The sequence below is a fragment of the Lynx canadensis genome, chromosome C2, assembly GCF_007474595.2.
Source record: "Lynx canadensis isolate LIC74 chromosome C2, mLynCan4.pri.v2, whole genome shotgun sequence".
NCBI lineage: Eukaryota > Metazoa > Chordata > Mammalia > Carnivora > Felidae > Lynx > Lynx canadensis.
This window is the reverse complement of record NC_044311.2, coordinates 26,511,092-26,528,862: the sequence shown is the minus strand read 5'-3', so window position 1 is coordinate 26,528,862 and position 17,771 is coordinate 26,511,092. Positions and strand designations below refer to the sequence as shown.

The 17,771-nt window shown below is 45.8% G+C and overlaps 1 protein-coding gene across 1 annotated transcript in view; it reads right to left on the bottom strand.

The window, feature by feature from the left end:
- COL6A5 (collagen type VI alpha 5 chain) overlaps window positions 1-17,771 on the bottom strand; it is a 93,672-nt gene that overhangs the window by 57,013 nt on the left and 18,888 nt on the right. Inside the window, exons 6-19 of the mRNA XM_032594669.1 lie at window positions 16,731-17,306; window positions 13,511-14,086; window positions 11,096-11,436; window positions 10,901-10,982; window positions 8,657-8,799; window positions 7,752-7,844; window positions 6,351-6,404; window positions 4,515-4,586; window positions 4,108-4,134; window positions 3,953-3,997; window positions 3,810-3,863; window positions 1,858-1,920; window positions 916-981; window positions 409-462 (exon numbers count right to left, since the gene is read on the bottom strand). Coding sequence (XP_032450560.1) covers window positions 409-462; window positions 916-981; window positions 1,858-1,920; window positions 3,810-3,863; window positions 3,953-3,997; window positions 4,108-4,134; window positions 4,515-4,586; window positions 6,351-6,404; window positions 7,752-7,844; window positions 8,657-8,799; window positions 10,901-10,982; window positions 11,096-11,436; window positions 13,511-14,086; window positions 16,731-17,306 — 2,246 coding nt within the window. The remainder of the gene's footprint in view (window positions 1-408; window positions 463-915; window positions 982-1,857; window positions 1,921-3,809; window positions 3,864-3,952; window positions 3,998-4,107; window positions 4,135-4,514; window positions 4,587-6,350; window positions 6,405-7,751; window positions 7,845-8,656; window positions 8,800-10,900; window positions 10,983-11,095; window positions 11,437-13,510; window positions 14,087-16,730; window positions 17,307-17,771) is intronic.

The window sequence follows — 17,771 nt, the reverse complement described above, 5'->3', positions numbered from 1 at the left end:
CTTTCATGTTAAAGCACTGACTCTCTCCAAAGACATTCAAAAGCTTCTGGAAGGCGGAAAGAGGAAGGCAGACTGTCACATAGGTTCTCATCTCGGAGCAATTTTGCCCCCTACTCTCACTCCCCACTCCCCCTCATCCCAGACATTTGGCAAAATCTGCAGACGTTTTTTGTCTGCCACAACTTGGGGGGAGTGAGTGCTACTGACATCTAGTGGGTAGAGAACAGGGATGCTCTTAGACCTCCTCAAATGTACATGACAGCCCCTCACACCATCTAGCCCCAAATGACAATAGTGACAATGGATCAGCCCTGGGCCGGCCAACTCTGCAGGGGCAAATATTGTGAAAACCTTTATGGCATCGTCAGATGATAAGGAGGGGAAATAAATGTTCAAGGAAAAACTTACCCCTCTTCCTCTGGAATTAGGATCACCTGGAGTCCCTTTCTGTCCAGTTCTACCCTAGAAATACAATTGTTCCCCCAAGATCATAAGGCAATATATTCTGACTAATTACATCAGCATAAAAACCTCACGCACTATTAAAACAGCAGAGCAAATGTGTCATGCTAGAATCTTCTGCATGTTAACACTATTGGGTATATATCTGTTAATGAGGAAAATGGTATAGTAACGTGCACTGCTAACTATCAGTTTCCCATTACAATAATGTCACCTGCCAGAAACTTAATAATTTAACCCATAAAAGTATAACCTACTACATATGTGTCCTGTTTTCAGAAAATAATGCTGTTTTAAATGTGAACTCGGGGCTGTTATTCAATTATAGAAGGGTTACATATTTTATTAAATAATTAAGACTTCATGAAAGCCTCCGTTCAGTAACAGAATTAATCATTCATATATATGTAAATAGGTCTATAGGTTCTCTGTACGTAAAACAGAACCAATTACTTGTCTTCCTTGTTCTCCTTTGGAGCCCTTCTGTCCTTTGATGTTACTGTTGCGTCCTGGATTACCCTAGAGGAAGATTTAAAAAGTATTTTAGAACCAAGGAATATCAGCTTTTTTTTTTTTTTCCAAATACAATGGTACAATGTTCACGTATTAAGCTAATTTGGGTTAAGTGAGGAGGGGTGAGAGAAAATTCTCCATATTTGAAATTCATCGACTTTTGAGAAAAAATACAATAATATTTCCCCAAGTTTGAAGAGGGTCTGGTGATCAACGAAGTGATGAGTGTTTGCCGAAGCCATGGCAATGATCTCTTCTCTGTATCGGCAGCTTCACTGATGGCCGAACATGCTTATGCTACCCCCTTGGGGTGTAATAAGATTCCCTTGTAACTGAGTCTGCAAATAGGGAATCTGTGAGATTAGAAGCCCAAGAAGCAGAACTGTGGAAACGTCTCCCAAAAAGGACTTTGGAAGTCTCTACATAACAATAAGGATGATTAAGATGGAACCTGAGCTCCCAGCTCCAATTTTTTTTTTTTTTAATTTTAATTACTTTTTGAAAAGAGAGAGCGCAAGTGGCGGAGGAGCAGAGAGAGAGGAGGACAGAGGATCCGATGCGGGGCTTTGTGCTGACAGGCTGACAGCAGCGAGGCCAACGTGGGGCTCAAACTCACAAACTGTGAGATCGTGACCTGAGACGAAGTCGGACGCTTAACTGACTGAGCCACCCAGGTGCCCCGAAATTTTCAATATAATCAGCTACAATCAGATGTGGACAGATTTTTCCCAAGCAGATAAGTCTCGGACAATACCTACTACCCCTGCTCCCAAGACAAGGAGACAAGCCTTCACCTAGAGGTTAGTGGGAGACACAAGGGAGAGGAGATAGGAGCTTAGAGCAACTACATAATTCAGAGCCAACTAGACCCTAGTAACTTACAGGATCTCCTGGGAAGCCCTTCTCCCCATATCTCCCAGGGGGGCCTCTGGAACCTGGGCTGCCCTAAAAAAAAATAAAATGAGCTTCTGAGTTAGCTTGTAGGAGGGTTTCAGAATGGTGTTAAAGAGTTAAGCGTGTGGTTTTGGCGGCAAGAAAGTCAATCAGACAAAATGATCCATGTTCCTTTATCCCAGCCAGTTTCCTCAGCCTTCTCAAGCGATACTCAGTTCAGTTTTAAAAGGTCAAGATGATCGCTAGTCAGGATTATCTAGAGTGACGCTGAGCAATGGGAAACTCTCATGATCTAGCATAGCGCTACGCCAAAGAACTTTCTGCCCTAATAGAAATATTCTCTGAGTTGTCTAAGATGGTAACCACTAGCCATATGTGGCTCTTGAGCACATGAAATGTGGCTAGTACAACTGAAGGGCGGGAGTTTTCACTTTCACCAATTTGAATTTAAATGTCATATATTGCTAGTGGGGATTGTACTGGACATCCCAGCCCGTCTAGGAACCTCTGACATTTAAAATGCAGTTGCTCACTGGAAACCTCTACAGCAAATGCTCCAGTTGACAACTCAGACTCAAGTGTTCCCAACTGAGCTTGCCCAAGCCAGTACCGTTCCAGGCATTCTGAATGACTCCTCACTTCCTGCTTCTCTGGTCACCTAGATCTAGAGATCTGTGCCGGAGCCAGAACTAGGGTGAGAGAAACAAGTCACCTGGGGTGCAGTATTTAGGGAGACACATTTGGCAGAGCTCTGAGAGGGAGTACGTCCGTAAATCCTGCACACCACTGCTCGTTCCGGCCCGGGCCCTGCCGCGTCCTTAGTATTAGTACGTCATGTGTCTGTTCTCACTGACGTTGCTTTACTTGAAGGCTTTGTCACTTCTCCCCTCGATTGTTCCAGATCCTCTCATCTTTGCCTTGCACCTATGTCATCTCTGACACAGTCTCCACACCACCGACAAGTAGTACGTTCAACATGCAAATTCAGTTGTGGCGCCCGTACTTAAAATCTTCTAAAGGTTCCCAATCTCCTAATGTTAAAAGCCTAACTCCTCAACATGGCTCCCTGGTGTCTTCCCAATCTTCCGGCCACCGCTGGAACCTCACCTCCCTTTACCTGTACTCTAATGCTCAATCTGCAGTGCTCTCGAGCCTCCGTGTCTTTGCTTATGCTGTTCCTTCTGTCTAGAATGGCCTTTCTCCATGTCTTGCTAATTCCTATCATCTTCAGCTCAGGGATCATTTCCTCCAGAAAGACTTTCTGAACTCCTCCCCCCCCCCCCACCTGAGTTAGGGCTGAGTTAGGTGCCCTTCTCTGGGCTCTCACGTAGTTGCCTACAACATGGCCTCAATCACATTCTGCACTGTCATTAGCAATTAATATGCTGTCTTTCTACGTCTGGGGATCCTTGAGGACAAGGTCAGTGTGGTTCATCTCCGAATCATCAGCATATAACTCGGTGCTCGGCGCATGCCAGATATTAAAAAATATTGCATAAATAAATGGATCAGAACATATAAGCAGAGCTGTTTGGAACCAACAGGCATATATTAATCAGTATTGAAATGAATTTAAGATAAAAAAAGTTTCACCGTGATTTACTACACCAAGGTCGCCAAAATAATTCTGTATCTTTCTTTTGATTTTTATGGTTTTTTTTTTCCTGATGCAATAAAGAGAACAAGGAAGCTACTGGGAGGCAAAAACAATCATTTTCAGACTTCTGAGGAAGACACCAAACGAAGAACCTTGCACGCTTTGAATCCCTCAATGGAATTCTTGAAAATTCCCAAATGGGAAGGCAGCATTTATTCGGTAGTAACAGGCCTTCATTGTGGTCAAGTCAGCTCTCAATTTTCTCCCTTCTAAGCACTGGCGCACAGCAGTTAAGACTATCTCCATCACCAAATTCTCCTTCTTTGATTTACTGAAGATTTACCTGGGATCCTGGATCGCCTTTTTCTCCTTTTGTCCCAGGTAACCCATGAAAGCCCTAAAAGAAAACAAGGAAAACAAAATCCCCATTTAAAGAGCAATACGTCAACCTCATGATGATGTTACAGTACTTGAAAGATGGCTTACCTCCTCCCCATCCAGTCCGTTAAACCCATCTTCTCCTTTTTCTCCCTGAGGGACAACAAGGAGCACAATCGGGTCAGAGGGGAGCTCGGCCACATGCTTCCTGGGAAACGAATCCCGCCAGGAAATCAAATTCGACTGAGAAGACACTACAGTACCTTGTATCCAGAATATCCTTTGGCTCCCTGTAAAAGATGAAATATCTCTCACTGACACATCAAAGATAGTCAGAAGGTGGATTCACACCCTGTTGGGGCGGGATGTGGCTGCCTCCCTAAAGAGGGTGATTGTGTTGTTCTTTAGTGGCTTCTGGCTCTAAAATCACAGAGGTTATATAGGTGGGATTGAACACCACCTATGTTTTGAGGTGGGCTCAAAACTCATTGAGGTTTCTAAGAAGTAGAATTAGTCTGAAGGGGAGGACACTAACATGTAATTGGAGAAAGGGAAAGGGGCGGGGCATGGGGGGATGGAAGAGAGAAAAGGGGGGAGGGAGGGAGGGAGGGAGGAAAGAGGCAAGAGGCTGTTGTAGGGAATTCAAAATCACATTTCCAGCAGGGCTTACCTTTTGGCCCTGCTCCCCTGGACATCCTGCAATCCCTTTATCTCCTGTGGGTCCAATTTCTCCTCGTCTTCCCTAAGAAAAGGTACCCAAACAGGTATCCAAAGTGACTCGTCTGCCAGATGCTGCCAGCAGTTTACTTTTTAAGAGAGAAGCTAGAGCAACAGCAGCATTCTGAGCTTCAGACAGAGCAAATCTTTCCACAAATGTGTTCATTTAACTCTGGTTTTCCCCTCTATTCCAGCGTCTTCCGTGCCAACCTGCAGGGCTTCCTTGCAGACCCAAGATCACACAGAAGTGCGGGATGAGCCCGGATGTTTTACCATCTCATCAGACAGCACAGCCAAAGGTTTGGAAGTCGATCTACTCTCCAGCCACCTTTCAAATACTCCAGTAATATGCGTTGGCCCTGAAATTGTGCCCAAGGTCCCAGTGCTGTTGGAAAAGTCAGTACTGAAGCAAGCCAGTCCCAGGGGATTGGGGCTGAGTCCAAGGAGCTGAAGGGAGGGAGGGGCCGCTACCACAAGTGCTGGGAGATGGGAAATGCTCATGTTCACGGAAATGACCCCCAGGTGAAAGAGCCCGAGTCAGATCATCCGCTCGGGGGAAGAGTGTTCAAGGTCAATGATGTAGGCATCTCCCAGCAATCCTGTTTCTCCCGGGAAATATTTAAACACAGGTAAATGCCGGCGTAAAATGAATCTCGAGGGAAAAGCAATGTTGTGCTCCTTGAGGGCAGGAGCCCCCAGCTATCTCTTTCCCCAACTGTGTCCCTGGTGCCTGGCTCAAATCTGGGTGCAGGGTGGGTGCTGACGGTTTGCTGTTTGGATAACTAATTGTTTAGCAATGAGCTTGATTCTTCCCTTCCTGAGAGGTGATGGGAGAAGGGATTTTCCTTCTTCCTGCTTTGCTTTCTTTATTCTGAAGATTACTCCCAGGAAAGCAGGAGGCCTCACTCGTGGCCAAAGGTCGCGAGAGCTACCAAAACACTGCAGCTTCCCATTGACTAGACGGTCAGCCAGACGAGGGCTCAAGGCCAGACACCCGGTCAAAGCCCTCAGTGCTGCCTGGGTGGGCTCCGAGACCCCTCTGCAGCTACGTGGTAGGTGAGTTAGAACTCTCCCCTCGGTGGTCATTGTGTAAACTAGGATAGCACTAGAGTCAGAGGAATGTATAAATGTTTTACAGATCGGCAGACTGGGGGTCAGGAAGTTAAGTGTCCTGCCAAGGTCTCTGGTCCAGGTCATCCCTTGGCTGTCTGACTACACGGCCTGTGCTTTTCATCATAACTTGCCGCCCAGACGAAGAGCTAGCTTCCGGCTAAGGAGATGGAGGTGCAGGCTGGATGCTTCCTGAACTTTCCCTGCCCCAAACGGAGTCACCCAAGTGTTTCAGTTCCTTCAAATCTATTCTCCCAATTTGACTGATGAATCTAGTGAGAGTTCCGGTTTGAGGGTCAAAGATTGAGATTAGAAAACTTCTGTGTACCATGTAACCACAAAGCTGAGCCTTTCCATGTACTAAATGCTGAACTCTGGGTCCAAAGGCAGCCCCTCAAGATAGCCTTGCTTCACCCTGCAGGGGGGCGTGGGGGGACCGGAGCGTGCCCGGCTCCCTGCCACTGATAAAAACATGCCAGGCAACGTGTAGGTAAGTGTGCTTCCTCCTTCCCCCCAAAAGTGCGTTTGGCAAGTACTCATGACCCAGACAAATAAAAGGAGGGTGAAACAACCTATTTTCCTCCAAAACCACCAGAAAACCCCTTCTGTAGGAACATAAGGCTTTCCATGCAAAAGAAAATCACTGCTCATGTCGTGGGAGAGGGTCAGAAGAACTTACAGGGTCCCCGTCCTCTCCCCGATGTCCTCTGCTGCCTTTAATACCCGGAGAGCCCTGGGAGGGAAGAGAGAAAATGCACTTCAGCTGGCTTCCTCCAATTCGAACTTGTGAAGTCGTTAGGCGTTATAGACAAGTCCCTCCCTTCAACTTGGTCACAGCGCAGGCAGGGGTGGCTGTGAGACTGGGGAGAGTCTGACAACCTCTGACCTCTACAGGAAGGTGACCTGTGGATTCCACGTTGCAGGTCAGGGCGTCCGGGTCAGTCTGCACCCGAGGCTGCACGGCCGGCAGCTGTGGCCACCGTAACTCTCCCAGTAGGCAAACTGGTCACTTTCCAAAAACAGCATTTTCTTCTGCTTTTCTGAGAGCTCAGGGAAGAAGCACTCCTCCCGACAACAAGGCTACATATCCCTTGCGATCATCTCTCCCTCTGCCACGTGTGCTTTCACTGCCTTGTGGCCTATTTGTGGCAAAGATTTAAACTGAGGTTTGCTTTCCTCACCCAGTAACACAGGTCCTGATTTACCCCCAGACATACTCCATAGGTTAGTGTGGCCTGCTTTCAGACTTTTTATAAATGGAACCAGACTATATGTATTCTTCTATGTTTTACTTTTTTTCTTTTTTTGGCTATTACAGTGTTTGTAACACCTATTCATGTTGTCGTGTATACCTGTAGCTCATTCATTCTCATCACCTTAGAGCACTCCATGAATGAAGACACCATATTTATTTAAGCTATCGCTGTCTAATTGATCTTGTATACTGCATTTTAAAAAAGCCTATTAATCTGCAATGCTTTGCTCTCTTTGCAGCTCAGTTTCATTCACCGCCGACGAAGGACAACTTTCCCCACTGTTTCTAACACCTCTTGCACCCTCCAAACGGTTGAAAGCAGGTGCAAAAGTACAAATCGCAAAACCGAGGGGCCGCCTGGGTGGCTCAGTCGGTTAAGCGCCTGACTTCAGCTCAGGTCATGATCTCGCGATTCGTGGGCCCTGAGTTTCAGCCCCGCGTCAGGCTCTGTGCTGACAGCTCGGAGCCTGGAGCCTGCTTCAGAGTCTGTGCCTCCTTCTCTCTCTGCTCCTCCCCTGCTCATGCTCTGTCTCTGTCTCTCAACAGTAAATAAATGTTAAAAAAATTTTTATTAAAAAAAATTGCAAAACCGAGGAGCAACATCATGAGGGACGTATTAGGAAAACGGGAGTTACCCTTCACAGCAGTATTCAAAAGTGAGTCCCTCTGAACTGGCTCCTACACCACAGGAGTCACAGGAAATACCCAAAGAAGACACAGTGAACTAAATGCCTGAAGCAATTCCATGAGGACCGAGTGAAGTCTGCACATTCAACCGCTTGGCCTCAGCCCCACCCACCCTCTCAAGGCACAACTGAATGGCACCTTCATGGCCTGCAGTCCTGGGATCCCAGGAAGACCTGCACTCCCTGAACACTTGCAAAATTTGCAGCAGCAAGTCCTCTCTGCAATGTTTCCCTGGAAAAAGCAAACAAGAGAGCAACAATTGTCAGGAGCGTCACAACGTTAAGAACTATATTCACGCAGATCATCACGCACCACCTACACGGCCATCTTCTCTCTTTGGGGGAGGGGCTGCGGAGGATCCGAGGTGCTTTTTGACTTAATACTGAAGACAGGGCACCGGGCTAGCAACTGTGATGCGTGATACCCTCTCCCAGGAAATGACCTCTCTATAGAAAGGGCGACTGCCCCACAGAGGACCACAGGCTGAGTTTGCACACGACTGGCTGGCTCCTAGTTGACAGACTCCTCTTTTCTGAGGATTTCTGCAGCATAAACTGCTGGGTGATTTTTTATTTAATGAGGGGCTAGTTGGTTTTTTAGTTCCCTGTGCATTCATTTGGTGAGATGATAAGGGCGGAAGGACACACAAAACCAAACATACGTGGCTTACAGGGCACCTGGGTGGCTCAGTCGGTTGAGCGTCCAACTTTGGCTCGGGTCATGATCTCATGGTTGGTGAGTTCCAGCCCCACATCGGGCCCTACTGTGCTGACAGCTTGGGGCCTGGAGCCTGCTTCGGATTCTGTGTCTCTGTCTTTCTCTGCCCCTCCCCTGCTCATGCTCTGCCTCTCTCTCAAGGGTAAATAAACATTAAAAATTAAAAAAAAAAAAATGCGGCTCAGGTCTTTCACACTTTTTCACATACTAAAGACCATGCGCTGAGCATAATGGGGTAAGCAAGGCACTCTCTGGAAATGCTCGTCAAACTTCCAGTTTCATTCCGATGGCCTTTTGAGTAACTGCATGTCTGCTCGACAACTCACCAGGTACTGTGATAGCATCTTGCCCAGTTCTCTTATTCCAATGGTCAGATGAGTCCTGTAATCAAATCCCTTCCCAAATTCAAAGCTGGAAAACTCATCGTGGGCAGTCGTGTTTAGGGAGACCACCAGAAGTGCATCGAGTCCTGGTCAGTAAACATGACAGATTCAAAACAAAAGGGGTTGCACGTGAAAAAAGAGGAAAAGCCCATCCTATTTCTACTTGGTGAACGGTGTTCAGAGAATCAAAAAGGGGAAACGGAAACATTAAGAAGAAGCAGGACTCTTGATGTATGAGGAACCCAACAACTTTGCTTGCTTGCTCAGGCCTCAGTAAGAAATCCCCAGAGAAAAAGTATTCCAAGAGCAACTATGTACAAACCCGACAGAAAAACACTAGCAGAAAACTGTGTTTAATGCCTCACCACCAAGTTTTGATGCAATTCTTGGGCATTTGAAAGCAATTTATAAGAAAGGGAATTGTTCAGCTTCAGAGTTTTTCTGAATGTTTAAATTAACAGTAGTTCTCAGAGCACCTGGGTGGCTCCTTAGGTTGAATGTCCGACTCTTGATTTCAGCTCAGGTCATGATTTCACAGTGTGTGAGATCGAGACCCACATTGGGTTCTGTGGTGACAGAACAGATCCTGCTTGGGATTCTCTGTCCCTCTCTCTCCCTCTCTCTCTCTTTCTCTCTCTCAAAAATAAATAAACATTAAAAAAAAATAGTTCTCAAAGTCATCTCCACAGCCAAACACCCCTGGGGGCTCAGGCCCTGAGAGCCTGAGGAAAGCTCAGGGTGAAGTGTTGGCCATAACCAGACTTCATTCATTCATTCATTCATTCATCCACTCACTTGTTAATTCATTCACTAGTCTATTTACTCTGTCTATCCTTTCATTAAACAAATCTTTGTTTATTAGGAGCCTATTATGTATCAATCATTGTATCAGGGATACACGATGAATAGAACAGGCACACTCTGTCCCTGCAGAGAAGTACATACAGTCCAATAGAAAAGGAAGACAGGGATCAGATAGTTGCCCTGAGAAGTGATAAGTGTCCTGAGACAGAATGGCAGCATGCTTTGAAAGCCTAAAGGAGAAGCTCCTAACTCAGCCCTGGAAAGTCATGGAAGGTTTCGGCCAAGAACTGATGTCTAAGCTGAGCCTGAAGGACGAATGGAAGCTGGTCAAGGAAGAGAACCAGAGACTGAAGGTGGAGAGAAGGACTGGGGAGGAGCTGAGATGGGGGAGAGTTTTATGTAGAAGAAAAGCGTATGCCAGGATAGGGAGGACTGAGCCATGAGGTGTACTGGAGGAAGAAGCAGGTGGCTCTGAGTGCCTGGGGTACTAAATGTGGGGAGTGAAGGAAGGCGGGAGTGGGGAGCGGGGGTGGGACCCTGCAAAGTGCCAGAAGCTGTACTAAGGAAACTGATGTGCCCAGAACAGTGGGAAAGGAGGTGACATAACCCAGCAATCATGCAGGAGACTTTGTGGCCTCCAGGGAGGTTGCCCACAGAACCTAAACCCCAGAAGCCAGCGTGGGTCTACACCCAGAAGTCTCAAACAATGCATCCCGTCTAACGATCAGTAGACCCTCCTGTCACTGCATATGACTCTCAATTTCTGCATTTAGCTTCCAGCTCAGTCTGAAACTATGACATGGATAGTAAGAAGTGCTTTTCAAGATCCGTGTGTCTGTCCTTCACGTGGATAATCAGAAACAGTAAGGAGTGTCCTAGGTCAGGTGCCCTGGAAGCAGGATCTAACGGAAGAATTTGTGCGTATCTAGTTTATTAAGGAGGAGAAAGAAGGGGAAGTTGTAAGCAAAGATGTGTGTCAGTAAGGGCTTCACCTTAGTCTGATTCCTGAAGGACTCTGGGGTATAAACTGTATCACAGTTGACCCACTGGAGGCAAAGGTGCTGGGTTTTTGTATCCCTATATTGATGCCCCCCCCCTTCTGTTTCTAGGTGGGACACGGTATAAACCCACCCCTGGTCCAAGGGTCAGGTAAGGGTTCAGATCAGTCAAGGACTCATGACTGTAGAAGGTCACAGGTGTAAGCACTTGGCCATGGCATTTGCAGCCTCTAGGGGATCAGTGTGCACGTCTATGGGTTCTGGGGAGGCACCAACAGCATCTGTTACTAGTGGCCAGACAGATCCCAAGATCTTTGGCACCTGAGTAAGTAGGGACTTGTCTAGTACCTTCTGTGCTTCACCACTTAAATTCACAACTCAGTACCTGCTTCTCTGAGCCTGTCTGATTGATTTTCAAGCATTATCTTGCTTTCACCCCCAAGACCATCTGAAAAGATGAGCAGCACCTAGAGAAAGAGGAAAGCAGAAAATGGGACGATGTGAAAATGAAACATATAACTGGGGAGGAAGAAACAAACAAAAGAACACGGAGATGGGAGAGAGACTGTGACGTGAGTACCTGTCCTTGGGATGTAGATTCCTTCTTAAACATATTCCACAGAGACCTCAAGAACTGTGCATTCAGATGAGTTGGCCCATTAACGGTGACCTGCAGCAGCCTGTCAAATATTGCTTTCTGGTAGATTTGGAACTCAGTAGGGAATTCTCCATCATCGTTCACCTTGAAGGCCACGTTCATCTGCACCTCCGCGCCTGCCCCACAGCTTACCCCCCTGATGGAGGTCATGTCCTGTAAGATGCCTGGGAGGGATGATTCCAGCTGGGGGTGGTCGTTGAACAACTGCGCCCCCGGCAGATGAGTGGAAATGTCAAACCCAACCACGACGTCCATAAAGCAATCTGGAGACCGAGGAAAATGAGGCCAGATTAATGAGTAGACAGGAACAAGGAAGGGAAGACGAGGCAGAAAATAAGGAGAGCAGTCATGGCATGGCCCAGGGCTGGAGGGACTCTAGCACCCACAAATGGTCAAGAAGGAAGATATTGGCTGCTTGATCAACATATAACACAGGTGTTTCCTCTCTCCTTTTTCAAATATTACAAGTTCCAATAGCTATTTGAAGTTCCAATCATGGTTCAGCCTCATTCTCAGAGGCTGGCTTCCTGGCTGGCTGGCTGTGTGTGTGTGTGTCTGTGTGTGTGTGTTTGCACATGCATATTTTCTTCTTTTAATGATGACATACTATGATTCATATGATCATATTAAATATTTGAATTATCCTTAGAGATGGTTTAATCCGGAGATCACACATTCAAATGGCTGTAAAGGCCAGGTGGATAATGTAAATGAGCTAAATGGGCAGGGAGAACAGAGGATGGATGGAGACTAACCACCCATCTGGTCACTGCTCAGCTCCAGCTGAGAGTCAGCCATGTGGGAAAAGGGACCCAGTGTTGTCAGATAGAGTTTTCAGAGAGAAGCCTGAAATCTAGATTTTTTTATGTGAAATCTTCAGTTTGTAAAAGCTGGCAATTAATCTTAACAAGTTGTCAACACTGTATAGGACAAACACAATTCAGCTACAAGTTGCCATTTGGACACCTCTGACCCTTCCCAGTTGCTCATTGTACACATGAGGAAAGAATGATTCATGGAGGTTGCTGCTGTTGAACCAGAATAAGAACCCCGGATTTCTGATTCCAGTCCCAGGGCCCCTTTCCCCCACCGTAACCTGCTTCCAGCTGAGCACCCCAAATGGGGTGTAGAAGATCTGGAGACCTTGAAAACACCAACCCATTTTGTGAAAGAAGTAGCTTCAGTCATAATTCTAGAAACAGAAGCACACTGAGGAGTTTCTGCACGTTGTACCAGTTCTACAAAATGTTATCATTCACTGCTGCTTCCTGGTGTGCTGTCTTCCCAACTCCCAGCCCAAACGTACAGAACCTGAGTCCCACACGGTGACTCTCAGCTGGAGCGAGCAACACCCTCCCCATGAGACGCGCCATTGCTCTCCATTCTTTTCCTACCCTCCCGGCCTCCCTGACTCATTTATATTACCTTCCTGGCCTTTGCAGCCATTTGTGTTTGTGACCTCTGGGTATTAAATAATCCCCAGGACAATTCAAATCTTCACCATGTTATGATTACACGAATGCCATCATGTGCAATTTAAGAAACAAAACAGATGAACATGGGGAAGGGAAGGAAAATTAAGATAAAAACAGAGAGGGAGGCAAAACATAGGAAACTCTTAAATACAGAGAACAAACTGGTTGGTTGTTGGGTAGGGAGATGGGCTAAATGGGCAAGGGACATTAAGGAGGGTACTTGTTGGGATGAGCACTGGGTGTTATATGTAAGTGATGAATCACTAAATTCTACTCCTGAAACCATTATTACACCACATGTTAAGTAACTTGGATTTAAATAAAGTAAAAATATAAATAAATAAATAAATAAATAAATAAATAAATAAACATGCACATAGATAGGCTCATGTAGACACACACACACACACACACACACACACACACACACGAACACTGAGTCCCTTACAAGACAGTTTAATAGAGTTAAAATAGTAAAGCTGTCAACCTGCAAATGTTAGCTTTACTTACTTCCTACCAGTAGCAAGGCATTATTCTAGGACTTCCAGAAGTGGAAAGGGTAGAAACAGGAGACTGAGGTCCAGGTGCAAAGAGGGGCATAAACCCCGGGTTGGAGTGAAGGGACAGGGCTGACCAGAGGACACAACCCAGGGCCTCCTCCAGCCTCTGCATCCTTTCCCTTGTCTCTGAGGGTGGCTGGCTGATCTCAAGCTTCCCAGAAACAGAGAAAAGGTCTATTTTCACGGTGCACTATTCTAAAAATATGTTCATCTAGAGCTGGCCCCTAGGATACCTTGGGAAATGAAGCACTGGGAAGGTACAATTAAATTAAAAAGAAATAAAGAACAAGGGGAACACTTACTGGTTTTCCCGCAGCTCTGGCAGATTTCACGGACCATTCTTTTTTTCGTCTCTATATCCCTTAAGTTACTAAAGTCTTGGAAAGTGAATACTTTTTCAGAATTGCCTGTTATTGGCAGAAGTTGTTCCTTATGAACATTTCCTATGCCATAAACCAGGACACAAATTCCAAGGTTTTTCAGGATTTTTACTTCCTCTGACACATCATAGTAGGGATCTCCGGATGTGATAACTACCAAAATTTGAGGGACACCAGCGTTTCTTCTCCCACCAGAAGGTGGATCAAACATGACTTTCACTTTTCTAAGAGCCAGGTCAATTCGGGGAGACCCCTTGCTCTTGGTGATTTTTTGAATTTGAGTCTTCAACTTGGCTGTAGTCAGAGAGTTTTTCAACTCAATAATTTTTTGGAAGTCACGGCCAAATTGAGCCAACCCAATTTTTATTCTCTGAGATTCAATGTTAAAATTATCAATGAAGTCTGACAGAAAAGTTGTCAGGGCAACAAAGTCTGAGTTGGATACCCTGTCAGAGCCATCAAAAAAGAAAACCACATCGGCTTCTTGAATGTCGCAGACTGCAATTGGAAAAACAAAACAATTATTTTCCTCATGAATGATTCAAAAATTTCTCTTTCCTTCAATACTTAAATTGCTTTACTAAATCCCCACATTAGTAGCAAATTGAAATAAGTTAACAGAAGGGAGGATCAGCTATTGGCGCTCAAAGAGAAGGAAACACAGTGCGAAGGAAAAAAGGTAATAGACTTTGTTTCAAATTTTAATATTTGCATGATTCATTTGAAAGGGCACTGAAAGTTGCTCAGAGAAAAAGAGAAGTTTGAATAGCTTGAAGCCACTCACTAAAAAGTAATTGCAAAGGCTAGAAATCCCCTCAACACACCCAGATTGGATGGTTCGCCCAAGTCAAGGTAATGGTACCCCTATACTATATTCAGTATTCCTGTTACTAGTAATGCTACCACTTTGCATGTGTGTTGAGAAATACCATTTTTTAAACACTGCTCTTGGCATACAGTAAGTTAATATTCATGACCATGTTTTAATAAGTTAATCTAATTTTATAGATATAGAAGTGGAATTCAGAGGTTAAGTAACTTGCCTAAGAATACACAATTATTACACTGTGCAGCTGGTACATGGACCGCCTCATCGTTTTATCTCTAAATAAAAGTATTTTTTCTACTGCAGTTTTTTTATAATATCATACCCCACATATAAAAACTGAATGGGACAACTGCTAATGGCTAGTAAACACAGCATGGGGTCATCTCCCTGAAATCCAATGAGAAACGTCCCATAACGAAGGGATAATCTTCTATGCTCTGTTCCAATCAAATGCAATGGCTGGGACAGGGCCAGCACTGAAGTGATTACTAAAGGCAATTGAAACAAAGGGATGCCCACTGCCACAAAATCATTTGTAAGGGTAGTCTGGCAGACACACAGCTGGGCTGCCCAGATAGACTTTCAAGGAAGGATTTACTGCCTGGTTGTGGGCGCACGGTCAACAGAGGGCTTCCGGCTGTCGACTCCTTCAGGGTCAGCCTTACTACAGGGAGATGTCTTGCCAAAGACCGTGCCCTGCCCAGGGCAGCTCACATCTGAGGACTAAGTGAGAAGGGGGTATGACCGCCCAGCCAGCTTAGTCTGATGCTGGACAACGCTGATGGGCAATGCACGCTCCAGAGCTCTTTGCCGGGTTTGGAGCTCTGTCAAGCATGCATCACTGTTTAACTTTTTTCCACTTTTTTTTCCTAGGTGTGGATCCCTAAAAAACATCTTGCATCTTAAACTCCGCCTCAGCATCTGCCTCTGAAAGGTATGCATGGGAGAGGAGAATAAAACCGCTTCCATCTTTGTAGGAAAAGACCGTGTATCCTGGTGATGTACTAGATTTGGTGGGGACCCAATGATTAACAAGGGGCCAAGCCTGCCCAAGGAGGCCACAGTCTTGCGACAGATACAGATAAGGAAACAGCGAATCTGCATTCAGTGCTACCACCAGGAGCAACAGAAGGCGCAGGAGCCGGGAGACACAGTGGGGTCACCGCCAGGTATTGGGGCGGGAAACTGGCGCACAAAGGCTGCAACATGGCAGCTAAGCTAGATGTAGCCAGGGAAGATGCTGGGCTGGCATGTTTGTGGTGGGTAGAATACTGTGCACAGAGATGCCATTTCAGATTGACAGGAGAGATTGTGAAGGGGGGAGGGGCAGCAGGTGAGGCTGGAGCTGTGGGCAAGGCTAGATGGAACTCAGCAGGTCAGTAGTTGTAAACTGTGAGCAGAGCAGTGACATGGTCCAGTGTGTGTTAGGAAGATCACTCAGTGTTGAGAACGGAATCAAAGGTGGCAAGATGAAGGGCAAGGAGACTAAATTTCACGGTGGGAGTCCAGGGACAGGCTAGAACGGGCAGAACTGAGAAGGCCCCGCTGCCTTGGGAGAAGTCACAACTTTTTTTCTTACAGATAATACCATCATCATTCTGTATCTGAAACCCAGAAGATTAATTCATTGCTCACTTTGAGCTCAGGTGGCAAATCTTACACTTTCCTCAGATATGATGCCTCCAGACTACTCCACCCTAGTGGTATCTCATGGAATCAGCTTACGTCCCTTCCCTCCCTGCTCCTACCCACCAGCCTCCATGACTCCCTATTGAACTCCCATATTCTTTCCTCTGCATTAGTGGCCCTTATCCAGAAAAGCACATCAGACCACTTGAACCTCCTGTGGCCCTAGGGAATGTCTCTAATCCCAGTTAGAAGGCCCTGGATCTTTGAAGACAAAAGTCTATCTGTCAAACCATGTAACTCTCCACCCGAGTCTGGCCTGAAACTGGTGCTCAGTGGTTGTGCTGAGACTATTATGCAAATAGAATAGTACAAGTGGCCCTGAAATGGGGTAAGGTGAATACAATCCTAAGTAGAGTTCCTTTCTGCCAAGAAAAAGGCAACAAGGTGGCAAGACCTCAAAGAGTATTTCTGAAACTTCCTTCCATAAGCTCTTCAATGCACACCGTGGTGGGAGGGGAACTTTCAGATCTTGTTCAATCAATGCATTTGAGAGATGAGAAAATATAGCCTGAGCAGAGAGATGTTCAGCCATGACACCCAGGTAATGGGAAGCCAAGATTTAATTTATTTTTTGCTTAACCTTTTATTGCTACCCCCACAGAAACTTTAAAAATCACAACTTACGCTCATGTGCGTTGATACACATTCTTTCTTGCAGAGGCAGGTAAAGATCTTCCAGTTTGGTGAAATTTCCTACATAGAAAGTATTGCTTTTATTCCCTGCGATAGCCTCGAGTTCAAGTGGGTTGGCCTCTCCTACGCCCACTGCATAGATGTTGATGCCTTTGTTTCTTAACTTCAATGCTGTGTCATTGAGCCGATTTCGGTCATGGGACTCCCCATCGGTGATGATAATCAACATCTGCTTCACATTTTCCTCGATGCGGCTGCCATGTTCTTTTGTGAACATTATGTTTGTGTGTTCGAGAGCCTTGGCAGTCCAGGTATCCCCTCCGGTGTGCCTGCGTGTCCTCAGATTCTCAACGATTGCAGATCTACTTGAGTATCTACTAAGGTGGAAAAGAACCTCAGGATCATTTGAGTATCTGAGAGCTCCAATCCGAACGCGGTCGATGCCAACATCTGCTTTCTTCACCAAATGGATAGTTAGGTTCATCATGCTTTCTTGCTCTTCTGTATCTATGCTGCTTGAATGATCCAGCACAAACACGATGTCTAACACCTTAATATTTTTACAATCTGGAAGAATAAGGAACCAGGCATCACAATCTTTCTGCAGTGTATCCTACACAGACAGTTGAAAAGGGGGAGCAAACTAACATTTGCCATGAACCTACTATGTGCCAGACACTGCACCTTACTTGTTAGAGAGGGCTTACTCTGTTTTACAGAGTAAGAAACTGAGGCTCAGTGATGTACAAGCTACCCCTGATTCCAAGGACATTGTACTTGACAATGGCTCTGTGGTCAGTGTTTCTTAAGCCATGCCACTTTGTTCTGCTACATCTCATTAGGACACAGGATGTCTTTTGCTCGGCAGGCTTTCAACTGAAAGGAAATGTCAGAAGGTAGTTCAATGTCAATGTAATGGTGAGACATGACTAGTGTTTGCCAAACTGGCGTGCTGTTTTAAAGAGCTCAGAGACTCCCTGTATAAGCTGGGATTTTTTTTTTATCTTACTCCCTCTAGTTCCAGCTGTCTTT